We start from the raw sequence: 13,708 nt of genomic DNA on the forward strand, positions 1-13,708 counted from the left end.
TTGTTGTAACTTCTGGTCAGTGGACTTCTTTACCATTTTGAAATTTTATTTTACCATCTTTGAAGATGTTTTCATAATGCCTTTATTAGATATTAGTATGTCTTTTGTGATGTCATTTTTAACTTCAGTATCCATTTGAAGTATGTGTCTTATAATAGCATGTAGTTGTGGTTTTAATTTTCAGTTGACATCTTTTTCTTTTAGAGCAGTAATGTCTAAATACTATTGAAATTTATCATTTTTCTGTTTTACTCTTTATTTTAAAATTTGTGGTAAAAAGGACATCACTTGTCTTTAAGCCTTTTTTTTTTATTCTTAGAAAGCTAGACTGTGGCATTTAACAGTAACTCTGTTTTCTATCTTACTCCCATCCATTGATGAACACCACTCTGCTTTTCTGTCTTTGAGTTAGACTAACCCAGGTAGCTCATGTAAGCAGTCATATAGTTTTGCCCTGTTTTCGTTGGCTTGTTGGATGTGTGTAATATGTTCAAAGCTTGTTGTAGCATTTATCATAGTCTCCCCTTCTGTTGTGTGTGTATGGTGTGTACTTGTGTGTACCTTTCTGTGTGTTTATGAATGTGGCTATGCACATGCCATGGTGTACTTGTGGAGGTCAGGACAACTTCAGGTGTTGATCCTTGCCTTCCACCTTGTTTGAGACAGTGTCTGTTTGCCGTGAGGTGCTGAATATGTAGGGTCCGAGGAAACGCTGAAGGAAGACCCCAGTCTCAAATAGTATGTAACAGCAAAGAACAATTATTATACCAGAATATGCGGGATTGTTTATCTGTACAAAATGGTGACGACCCTGAGAGGAGCATGCAGGCTCCTTTTAAGGACAGCTAGGGGAAATTTAGGAACAGTTAGGTCACTTCAAAAATGATGGGTTAAGTTACATTAGTATACCTTTAATTGGTTTAAGTTTAGTTTTATCATTTTTGGACATACTTGCACAAGCTTGGTCAAGTTTGGCTGTGACTCAGAAATGGGCTGCTGAATTTATCCTTGAGACATTGGTGAGGCTGGCTTAGGCCTTGTGTTTGTTCTCTTTCTCATCCCTGTATTGTGGATAAATAGCCCTTTGTTGGGAGAGACACTTGTTTTGCCCTTCTCAGAGAACCGAAACCTTGTGAGTGAGAGAGTGAGAGAGTTTACCCTTCACATACACTAGACTAGCTGGGATTGCAGGTGTGTGCGTGTGTGTTTGAATTTTATGTGGATTCTAGAAATTCAAACCCAGGTCCTCATGGTTGTATGGCAAATGCTTTTACCCAATTGAGCTACCTTTCCAGCCTTGTCTGGGTTTTGAGACAGGATCTGGGAAGGAGGTCCCCGATCTCCAGGTTTGTTTCACTTTGTGTTTTAGAGTAGCCTGGGATTCATTCTTCTGCCTTAGCATATTGGCATATCCAGGTCTAGAATTAGTACTCCTTCTTAAGGATAAGCAGTATTTCATTGTATTCTACTGTGTATTAGAAGTTGTTTTATATGATACTTTTTTATAAGTGGACACTTGTATTGCCTCCATTTTTGAAGGTTGTGAATAATGCTGCTATAGACACATTTATGCTGTTTACTTTGGGTGCAGTGAGAAGTTAAAATGCTGTATCATAGAGCACATCTGTGTTTGGGGTTGAGGAGCTGCCTCATGACTTCTACAATGACTCTACACTTGACCTTCCCAGCAGCAGTTCTCAGTGGCTCCAGTTTTTCTGCATCCTCAACAACACTTGTTTTCTGTTTTGTCTTTTAAATGATGGCCAGCCTGATATATGAAGTGGTCTCTCACTGTCATTCTGTTTTAGCTAGTTTCTTGTTGTTTCTTTACTGTTTCCCCTTTATGCTGACTTTGGATGAATTAAACATAACTTTATTGTTACTTTTGGCTATTAATGTCTTTTAATGGACCATTGAGGTACATTGTTAGTACAGTGTACTGTGTCTACCTTAATACTCAGTGTGCTACAAATTGATACTAGGTTTTCTACTATCCGGGTCCAGCATGTACTTACCCTACCTCTTTTTCTTTTCTTTTCCTTTCCCCTCCTCCTCATAATGATTGATTGAGATTGAGTTTCACTATATAGGTTTGGCTGGCCCGAAACTCACAGAGATCTACTTGCCTCTGCCTTCTGAGTGCTGGGATTAAAGGTTCAAGGCTCCCGTGGCTCCTGCCCACATCTTGAATATTGTTTCCGTACATTTCGTTGGTGTGCATTTTGTTCATTGTAATGCTGTATTTAATTGTTGCACATGGCGAGTACTCATCTTGACCCCCACCCCTGTGACCTGCATGACTCCAAGTTGCTCTGGAGTTTCTGCATGTGTGCTGCTGAAGAAAGCTCATTTGTGTTTCTGTTAATGAAGAATGAAAATCTGGTGTGGAATTCTCAGTTAACTGTTGAAAATCTTTCAGATTTTCCTTCACATTGGAGAATGTCTTTGCGGTGCATGTATTACCAATGCTAGATTCTTCAGTTATCTTTTTCAGCACTTCAGGATTTTATTTTGTTGTCTGCAGTTTCTGGCATTTTATGCAGAAGTTAGCTCTAACTTTAAGTTTTGTTGCTCCTTTGAAAGCTTATGCCATCTTTCTCACCTTCAGCTATATCCAATTTTTTTTTCTTGGTTTTCATCACTAACTATATCATGTGTCCAGATGTTAAGAAATACTAACTTATGTTTTGCATAGTCTTTGTTTAATGTTGGCTCTGGTATTTTTAAAAACTTCAGTTGTGTGATTTTTCTTTTTGATTGTCTGTTTTTCTTCTTCCCTTCCTCCCCTTTCTGTCTGGTGAAAGAATTTAGGGCCTTGCACTTGCTTGGCAGGTGTTCTGCCACTGAGCTAGAGCCACAGCCATAGCATTTTTATTTAAATTTAATTTTTTTCAAAAGACATTTTCCAGTAAAAATTTTTCTGTCTTTTCTTAACTTTTCCATCTTTTCTTGTATCCTCTTTGACATGTGCATTCTAATTTTAGTACCCTGTTTTATTGACACCAGTGTCCAGATAGTTATCTTTTTGTTTTGTTTCCTTTCTTTTGCCTGCTCTCAGGTCATGTGCTTCTATTTTGTGGCATTGTAGTCATTTTAGGTTAAATGCAGGGTTGGTAGATGTGTCTGAAGATGGTGTCTTCCTTTGGGAGAGGCCTCACCTGCCTTTAGATAGGCAGAGTATGAGGAAGCCAAGGTTAGCCTCCTCCTGGCAGGTGCTGAATGGAGTGAGGGCCAAGTGCCTGCTGCAGTGAGTGGTGCTAGTTTTAGTTCCTTTGGGACTTTGTCTGAGAGGACAGCTTGTTTACATTTCTTCGAACCTTCTGAACTCCTTAGTTTTTGTTTCATTTCTACCTCTTCCCAAAGGTTTGGTTTAGCTTTTTTTTTTTACATTTTTTATTTTATTTTTAATTTTTTTGTAGCCCTTTTAGCTTCAGGCTTTGACAGGCGTCCTTGAATGGAAACTAGCTTACATCTTCACAGGTCTCATTTTGTTTATTTGCTTTGTCAGACTCTGTTGCTTGCTTCTGTCCTCAGCTGTGGATGTCTGCTCAGGGCCAGCCATAAATGCTCAACTCTTGCCTAGGCACAGAATTGCCTAAAACCACATCATGGGAATCAGCTCTTGTTTCCCAGTTTCCTCTAAATTCCTAGTTCCTCTTCTATTACTTTGACAACTCTTGGCTCCCTTGATAAGTGTGATTTTCTTATTTATCTGGTGTTTCCAGTTCTTAGCGAGCTTTGAACTTGTATGAATAACTTAGCTTTCCAACAGTCTGACTGACAGTGGTGTATCTTAAAGTGCAGAATGGAATTTCAGGTTGCTTTAATTTTGCTTTCGTATTACTAGTACCCTCTCCCCTTTACTGTTTGTATTCATTGTTTAATGAATTGTTTCCTTTGAGTGTATTGGTAGGTATGTTATCCTAATCTGTGTGACAAGTTTTACCTCACTGGCTGTCTTAAGTCAGTTGTACACCACAGCAATACTTGAAAGGAATTTCTGCAAAAATTGACTGTGAAGTCAGGGTGGTTTTTTTTTTTTTTTAAGATTTATTTATTTATTGTGTATATAGCATTCTGCCTACATGCATGCCTGCAGGCCAGAAGAGGGCACCAGATCTCTCATTACCGATGGTTGTAAGCCACCATGTGGTTGCTGGGAATTGAACTCAGGACCTTTAGACAAGCAGGTGAGCTCTTAACCACTGAGCCATCTCTCCAGCCCAGTCAGGGTGGTTTTATGTGTGTGTGTTGCTTGCTTTCTTGCACATTTACTTTGTTACCTGCAGTTTCAGATGTCTCCTGGTTGTGGAACGCCTCACCCCTTCTAATTACTTTGGTTCTCACATCTGAAACGGATCAATTGGTTTGGGTAGCAGCAGGCATGGGCCTTCTCCATTCTGGGGCTATATATGCTCAAAAGTAGTTCTGTAAGGGCCTGTTTTTTTTTTTTTTTTTTTTTTTTAGTGGAAACAGTAGCTTTTTATAGAAAGGTATGCAAATGGACATGGAATGATGGATATTTCATCAAGTAATAGGCATATAAGCTGTCCAGGCAGCCCTCAGATCCAGAAGTACAGTTCAGCCCCATTGTAGTTATAAAACTTGCAAAGCACTGAGAACAGAGTTATCTTAGGTCTGTAAAATGGCCACACATTGTTGTAATGGGATATGCAATACTCAGATTTCATTGCACATGTTATATTTACAGGGGACATTCAGTAACAGACTCTTTTCTTATTTGGAGACAAGGCATTATGATTGGAAGATTAGTTATAGCTGAGGAAGACCTTAAACTTAATTTCTTTTTCCCAGTGCTGGGATTATGGGTGTGTATGCCCCCATCATTGGGTTGGGGATTGCATTTTGGGTTCCATTTATGCTAGGCAAGCGTTCTACCAAGTTAAATCTGTGTGCTCTAAAACACACTAAGCTCTAAGTGTGAATAAAACCTGTTCCTGAAACTTTTGGCTTGTGGATTTCAGTAATCCCAGGAACATGACAGTGCCTTCATTCTTAGAAGTGCTACTGATTGTAAATGTAAACATTCCCACAGTTTTCAGTATGAGAAAGGTGTGTGTTACCAGAGTACTTGGGGTTGTGAGAGATAAATCATAAAAGGGAAAAGAGCCCTAAGCTGTAAGGAAGACAAACAAGGTATCAAGACAGGCACCAGGCAGGAGAGGTGAGGGGAGTGGGTGAGTACTGGAAGAATATCTCCCAGTCCTGCATTAGAGAATTGAGGAAAGCTAACACTTTTAAGTAACATTTTAAGTGTTTTAAGAAGTGCTGTGGTGTAACAGCATTTAGAGAGTTGGTGGTAGTTTCATCTTGGGTGTATGCCAACTATAAAGTTGTCCAAAGTTGAATTGTTTTTTTGTCCCTCATGCTGGTTTTACTACAGCAACCCTCAGTCTCTTGCTCTTTACTCTATTGCTTACTACATCCTGACTCACTTGTATTTAAAAGATGAGTAATTTTCTGAATTTTTGTTTTTACAAACAAAGTCTTGCTATGTTAGCCCAGGCTGGCCAGAAACTTTCCATGCCCCTGTCTCAGCCTCCTGAGTACTGGGATTGCAGGCTTTGTGTTACCAGCACAGCAAAGTTGTAATTGTTACTGATTTTGTTGAAAGTACACTTCCTTTATGCAGTTCTTTGTTGTAGGGATGCATAGCTCTCTCCTTAGTTGACAGACAGCCTGCCATTTTAGAAAAGGTTCTTTCATCCTTTAGGATGCGCTCAGGTGACCATGCTTGCCTAGCATCCTCTGGCTCCAGTGCAGTGAGCAGTTAAACAACCTAATGGGAAGATGTGTCTTGAAACTGAAGTCCAGCAAGAGAAGCTGACCTAATGAATTTGGACAGCCTGCAGAGCTGCTTCCAAACTGATCTTGATACAGTAACCTATGCAGGAAGAATCTGAGTTGCAGGTAGGGCAAGCAGTTTTAGAAGTGAAGCGAAGCCTTCCTGAGAGAAGGATCAGAGGTTAGAAGTGCACATAACATTGCGGGTTCTCTGCATCAGTCCAGCTTTGCCCTGCAGCTGTGCTGCACTTGGAGCTCGAATGGGTTGATGCCCCCTTGTGGTCCGTTATCAAAATAAATAGCATAAACAAATAAGCACAAGAGAGCTTACCGCATGTTAAACCCTCCCTTCTCATTCCTTTATAAAGTAATGTTTAAAAATCAATTTCTAAGGAGAACAACAAGCTGTTAGTTTTTTGTCTTTATTTTTTATTGTTTTTTTACAGTATACAGTGTGTCAGGCATGATTTTGACTCTTTGTAACAGAACATGTGGGTGCTGTGTTGAGGACATGGAGAAGTGGCAGCAGTAACCGCAGATGAAGCATGAAGCAGCTGTTCCTGCCACCGTTACACTTTTCCAGGTTGGAGGCAGACTTGTCCAAGGCCTTGTGCACTTGGGGTCAGAGAGTTGTGGTTTAGAACGGATTTCATGTGGCCACTTCTGGGACAAGTTATTTCATCTCAGAAAGCATGCTTCCTTTCCTTTCAAAGAGATTAAGATCTGTGTCATTGAAGTGTTTGAATGGACTGTCATATGAAGTCTTAGGTCTGTACCTAAATGTACACAGATGAGTGTATATTCACAGGGTTGTTAATGATAGTTTAAACAGGGCTTTGTCAGGTAAGGGCCCCTTTTCTTTACTGTGGCCTTACTGCTATATTACTGTGTTAACATATATTTATAAATGTTTAGTTATTATATTGAATTTCCTAGGTTAATTATTTTAGTAATACAAGCCTACTAAGTAACTATTTTTATAAAGCATTACAGAGACTTTTCAGGCATAATATTTTTAAAAAAACAAAACAAAACAAAGTTGGCATCAGTTTACCTATAGGGACCTTTCTTTTGTTGTTTTGCTTATTTTTAGTGACTTGCCTGTAGAATCAGACCCCTGTCTTACTATCATCACTTAATAGTTTAAGAAGTTAGCATGGCAGAAGAAATTACATAAATTGGTATTAACTTCACAGAAAAGTCAGATTTTACAACTCAGGTGCTTTAAATCTGGATTTTGTCTTTTTTTAGAATTTTTTCCCCTTGGCAGTTATATTAAAAAAAAGTCTTGAAAAATAGTTTTTTGATGATATGTGTGTGTGTACATATATAGTTATGCTTTCGGTCACAGGAAACTCGTTACCCACTATTCCATGCATTTCCATATCTGCCTCTTTGGAAATAGTTTCCTCTAATTTCCAGGGCCCTGCTTCTGTTGTATATGTTTGTCCACTGTGTGTGATGTTGTGAATGCTGTGTGAAACCCAGGAAGACTGCATACGTAAAGCAGTATTTTGGTAGTGAGAATGTGGCTTGTACAGTAGTTTTGTTGCTGGTCTGTCTTTGAATGTCTGCTTAGGGGGACTATTTTAGGAAAGAAAAGGGGTGGGGAGTGAGGAAGGGTGACTAGAACCAGGCAGACGAGCTGTGTGCCTGATGGCAAGAACACATGCCATGCTACCAGTGACTTGTTTTTAAACATGAAAAGCGTGTGTGCCAAATTTACATATTTACTAATTAAAAAGGCTTCCTGGAAACATTAAGTAGACTATCTTCCATGACCTTTAACACCATTACTAATGGATATAGCCTAGAAAATTTCATCGAAGGTCCTTTAAATAATGTAAATGATTATGAATATGTAACTAGTTAATATGCAGCTACGAAAGGATTATCATGTAGAGGTTAATGAACACTCTGCTCTTACGGGTTGCAGGGCTTTTCTTTCTGTGCTTTGGCTCACTTTATGCTTGGAAACACTCCTGCTAGGACTGGAAACATCCCGACTGTTTTTGGGTCTCATCTTAGTGGGGTTCTTAAATAGAAACTTCATAAATTTTCTTTTTGCAAAGATTTGTTTTTTTTCTTTTTCAATTTATATCTAATTCTGTTTGTCTTTATAATTCCTGCCAAGTCAGAAACAGTGATATGGACTGATGTGACTTTAGTAGACTCTTACAGATGTTAAGTCAGTGCTCTATTATATATTACCACTGTTATTAAGTGTTGCTGTGTGATTGATACTTACTGCAGATCTACATTCTGTGGGGACTTTTTATGCTGAGTTAATGTGCAGTATGGCCGAGTATCTGATTACAGCATGTATTTTGGGTCGGGATTGCTGCCTTACTATTTAAAATGTCCAAAAGGGAGGACAGGTTGTTTTTTGTTTTTTTGAATTAAATGTTAGAATAGAGGAATTTAGTGACAACACTAAAAGAAATGTGATTTTTGGGGTGTGTGTGACACATTTTGCATAATCAAGAAATAGGATTGATCTGGGAACCTGGAACTAAAACTAGGGCTGCTGCTGTCTTCCCCATGTGGCCTCCTTTTGTGCCGTAGTTTCCCTGTCTTTAAATGCTGCTCTAGCACTCTAGATTGATATTTGACAGTTTTTATGGATGGGAACTCAAAAATAGGTGATTAGCAGTTTGTGAAAATAGTATTAATTTAAAAATTTTTGCTTAACTGTAATTTTTTCTGACTGCATTTTCCTGTGATGATTGTTATTTTTATTTTCTTAGTATTTGAGAATCTACTGAAATATCTTAAAGGGAAGCATAACTTTTATGCGTAATACCATTCTTTTAATATTATAAACAGCTTAAATTGGGTGTCAAGTGCATACCATTTTATCACAATTCAGTGTGGGGGGAATGAGCTGTTCAGAGCATCCCTTTATCCCAAGTATTTCTTCTTGAAAACAGTAGAAAAAAGAATTCATTTTTAATACATCAGACTAAAAATCACAGGTGGAAACATTTGGAGATATGCTGACAAAATAAAATATTTTCACTACAGTCATTTTTTTCCTGCTGAAATGTGGATGTTACGTTAGTTTCTTGTTGTTTATAATATTTGTGTATTCTAGAAAATATGTAACATTGAAAATGGTCTGTAGATTGTACAAAATGCTAGTTATCTTATATCATATGTCACCTAATAGTTATGAAGCAGTTTTTGTACCAAAGTCTGAATTGGAAAGCTGTAATTTGTTCTGCAGTTATCAGCCTGCGTTAGAGGGCTGTGATAAAGTGCATTGCTTAAAAACTAACATACCCATCTTTGTACCTTTGACAAATAAAAATGTCCACTGAGGTGTTAGCAAATCTGTAAAGACACTGCTATAGTTTTCTGATGCTGATTTTCTGTTTCTATGCCTAGCCCTGTTTTTTTTCATGAGTAGTTGTCTGTTTTCATGACAGGTGGTCACTAACTGCCAACAGAAAATCCAGCATTGGTGAGTGAAAGATGCTTTTATTATAATTCTGAAATACAGAGGGAGTCCCTACTTGTATTTAAATAACGATATGCACCGGGGTATATGTGTGAGTGTGTGCATGTGTGTGTGTGTGTGCATGCTGTGTAGGAGAGAGCGAGAAAGCAGTAATTGAATTATAGTGATCTCCATTTTGAATGTCTTTGATACTAATTTACATTGTCTTTAACCCTTCTCAGAGTTACACATGTACCAATTTTCTAAAATTTTGTCAGCATCTGTGTTGGATTCTAATCCCTCCTTTTCATTTACAAAAATTGAATAATATTAATCTCATTTTGAAGTAGAAACCGAGACATTTGTTTTTGAACTTAACTTTGTTTTGGGGATATTTCTTAATGTTTGTAGTAGAAAATAATTGGAATCAGTTGTTTAAAAATAATATTGGAAAAAATAATATTGGAAATAGGACACAGATTTTTCTCAAGTTTGATAAAGCAAATTAATCTGCATTTTAGAGCCTGCTTTATGGCTTGCACTTTTTTTTTAGAGAGAAAGCATGTCTGTTTTGATGTGCTAATCTATAGTTAATAGGACAATGCCTGGTAAATAATGTGCTTTCTGTTCTATTGCTTCTGAGGAAAACGCTCAATTTAATGGTGAATAAAATCTTATATTAGGAGTTGTCATGAGGTATGGCTGTTGATCTTACAGATATCAAATTACAGTCTATCCATGCTGTGTTTACGAAGATTTTACTGAGAGAACAACAGGAGCTGTCTTGATTATTGTCTGCAGGGTTATTGCAAAATCATCGTAACTGCCCCTTTAGTGGTGAGATTAAACCTTCGGTTATACACCATCAAGCATATAATATTTTAAATTTATTTTAAAAGGCTTTTTCTTCATGCCTGAGAGATTTCCAAGGAAATAATTTATAGTTAGTGTATATCAAATGTTTTTGGTTTAAATGCACATAGGCTGCAAGCAGTGGATAAGAGTGAAGATTGGTGCAATCTGTACCCATCATCTTATTCAATTTGGACTATTGGCTTGTGGAAACCAATCTAAAACTAATAATACCCACTTTATAAATAAAAATCCCGGACTTCGTTAATTTTCAATAAATGCAGTGTTGTAATTGCATCCACTGGTGGTGCAGGTCTGTCAACATTTCCATAATGGACCGTTCACTTTGCACTGTACATTCATTTCAGCTTAAAATGCGAAGTGTGTGCAAGCCCTTGGCCAGAGAAAGCTTTTCTTTTGTAGATTTGGCCAAAGTGACGTATTTATGAGTAACCCTTAGAGGCAATTTCATTCCATGGACATGTGCGTCTTGGTTTTGGTAAGGGGTTCAGAAATAAGAAGAGGATGCATTCACTTAGAACAGACTCCAGCATGCATGAACCTGGAATTAAAATCCTGCTTGGTAAAATCCTTCCTCTGGTGGAGAATTCTTGAGGACGATGGACATGTTTTCATCTTGCTGTCCACTCAGTCTTTCCTTCTGTGTTTGGCACAGAATAGTTCATTAATGAATATTGAATAAGTGAAGGTGGAATTTGTAGATGTTTCATCTACACGATTTTCTTTACAAATAGCACTGCAATGTGCAGTGTACGAATCTGGAGAGTAGTGACAGGTGGAGTCCCGACACTTAGGCCAGAGCAGGCTCCTATACCCTCCGTCTCAGTTCAGTGTGCTAAAGGCCTCTAAACAACAGAAGACTGGCACATTTGCCTATACAGTAGTTTAAAGTTTATTATACCTTGTTTATATGTTAAAGATTACAATTCTTTTTCCCTCATTAAATTTTTTTCTGCTCTGAATCACTTCTGACAGGACTTAGGAAACAGTATTTTATTTGCCTATATATAATATAATGCTGCTAGAATCGAAATGACCAGTGCATTCTGAACTCATTTAATATGCTCAGAAATTGAAAAGGAAGTGTCCACTTTGTTACCAAAGTCAGGCAGTAGGAATTCAGAGATTGTGGTGATCTTGTACTGTCATTACTTCTCACACCTTCAGGCAGAGAAGACCTTCCTGCCACTGGCAAGACTGAGCTGATCTTTCCAACCTAAAAGACTCAGCCCTAGTAGGACACTAAACAGAGAAATCAGGGCAAATTTTCTTTTCTTTTTTGACGATTTGCTGGTGTATGGAACAAATAGAGGAAGTTCAGAGACCGGAACCATTCTTTTTGTTGTTGTTGGTTTTTCAAGACAGGGTTTCTCTGTAGCTTTGGAGCCTGTTCTGGAACTAACTCCTGCAGACCAACCAGGCTGGCCTCAAACTCAAAGAGATCCACCTGCCTCTGCCTCCCAAGTGCTGGGATTAAAGGCTTGTGCCACCACCGCCCAGCATCTGGAGCCTTCTTAAACATGCTTTAGGTACAATTTTTAAAAGCTAATTGCTTTTACTTCTTTGACTAGTGGCATTAGCCAGTCTAAAGTGCCGTTTAAGTAGCTATGCCCTCATCTACATGGATATCTGATAATGTAAGAGGAAGAGCAAAGTAAATGACTTGAAAGATGCAACTCTTGCTAGTGGTGTTGATGTGTAATTTAAAAGGGTTCTTTTACTTAGAGACAAAAAGAATACAATTTAGGCTTTAAAATACTCTTTTTTAAAATGTTGGACAAAAAGTAAAAATATTTGTAGAAAAATAGAAGTGAAGCCTGGGGCCATTTTAGGACTGACTGAGAAAACTAAATTCCAGGACTCTGATGGACTAAGAAATTAATAGTATTTGTTCAGTTAAGAGCAACTAAAAAAGGAAATATTTGAATCTAGAGGATAAGAACCATATAGAATTCTGTTAATACTAATAGTGGTTTTCAGTTTGGCCAAAATTTTTCTTCTTTTAAAATTTTTTAAAATAATACAACTTTTTAGCCATGTGATTGTCGTGCAAGCCTTTAATCCAGCACTTGGGAGGCACAGGCAGACAGATCTCTTTGAGTTCGAGGCCAGCTTGGTCTACAGAGTGAGTTCTAGAACAACTAGGCCAACACAGGGAAATCCTGTCTTAAAACTAAATGCAAACAAACAAGCCCAAAGCCTTTTTTGTCTATCATTTTTACTTCACACAGGAATGTAAGATGCCACAGACTTATTTTCTCCTTGAATATGAATGTGAGGTCTACTATTTGGTCCACTTGCAGCTGGTGGGGATTATTTGCATCTTTTTTTCTTACATTTTTTTTTAAAAGATTTATTTATTTATTACGTATACAACATTCTGCCTCGATGTATGCCCGCACGCCAGAGGAGGGCGCCAGATCTCAGTACAGATGGTTGTGAGCCACCATGTGGTTGCTGGGAATTGAACTCAGTACCTTTGGAAGAGCAGCCAGTGCTCTTAACCCCTGAGCCATCTCTCCAGCCCTTTTTCTTACATTTTTGTACAGCATTTGAGTTATGTCATTTGCAGCCTGGAGCAGTTACACTAAGAACCTGCAGCTTTCTTTCAGGCAGGTATGCTGCCACCTGACTTTGCAGAGCAGCTGTGTGTGTTCAGCCTTTCACTCAACTAAGAGTAGATACTCTGTCTTTTTGGAAAGTTAGCGATGTTGCATAAATAAGGCAAAAGAATAAAAATCTTAACTATTCCGTACACATTTGTGAATGTTTCATGTCCATGCCATCTTATTTGTTTGTCTGGGTCTTATCTTCCATTATGTCCCAGACTGTCCTGGAATTTGTGGCAGTCCTCCTGCCTCAGCTTCCTAGAGTACTGGAATTCTACCATGCCCAGTCACACGGTATCTTTTTATCAGGCAGAAAGCTGGCTTTCTCAACATCTTTTTTTTTTTCTTTTTCGAGACAGGGTTTCTCTGTAGCTTTGGAGCCTGTCCTGGAACTAGCTCTGTACACCAGGCTGGCCTCGAACTAACAGATATCCACCTGCCTCTGCCTCCCGAGTGCTGGGATTAAAGACATGTGCCACCACCACCTGGCTTCTCAACATATTCTTAGAGCTGTGTGTGCCTCTTAAATAAGTTTTGTGGTGAAGAGCAGTATAGTCAGCCTGTAGGTGTCCATCACTTAGTGTCAGAGGTTGTCAGCTTGATTAGCATTGAAAGCACAGGCTTGGCATCACAGGATTCAGCTGCCTATGTTGAAGGGCATCGTAGGCTGAGTAGCACTGTTAGCAGAGCTTGCTGTGTGTTTGTGGCATTTATCCCAGCATCCTTTCCTTTTATATGACATCATGGAAGCTGCAAGGCCACATTATGATGTTCAGAGGAACTTAGAGAGCCAGACAGATTCAGAAGGTGAAGAAATGACTATCTTTTGCTAGAACAAAAAAATTATGGCCATTTTAAGGCAGATGATTCCTGTTGGCCTGGTCTTACAAGAAAGACTCATTGCTTTATGTTGCTTATGGGATTAGATAAAAGTAGTGCCTGTGGATGGGGCATACATAGTTAAATCATTTGCATGGAGGCC

The 13,708-nt window shown here is 38.5% G+C and overlaps 1 protein-coding gene across 3 annotated transcripts in view; it reads left to right on the top strand.

The window, feature by feature from the left end:
* Window positions 1-13,708, top strand: part of Uri1 (URI1 prefoldin like chaperone) — a 57,025-nt gene that overhangs the window by 12,293 nt on the left and 31,024 nt on the right. For 2 of the 3 annotated variants that reach the window (XM_075984239.1, XM_075984250.1), the window contains exon 2: window positions 9,234-9,268. The exons of the other annotated variant lie outside the window; for it this stretch is intronic. In XM_075984239.1, coding sequence (XP_075840354.1) covers window positions 9,234-9,268 — 35 coding nt within the window. The remainder of the gene's footprint in view (window positions 1-9,233; window positions 9,269-13,708) is intronic. 3 annotated transcript variants of the gene reach the window in all.

Source organism: Microtus pennsylvanicus, chromosome 1 (assembly GCF_037038515.1).
Source record: "Microtus pennsylvanicus isolate mMicPen1 chromosome 1, mMicPen1.hap1, whole genome shotgun sequence".
NCBI lineage: Eukaryota > Metazoa > Chordata > Mammalia > Rodentia > Cricetidae > Microtus > Microtus pennsylvanicus.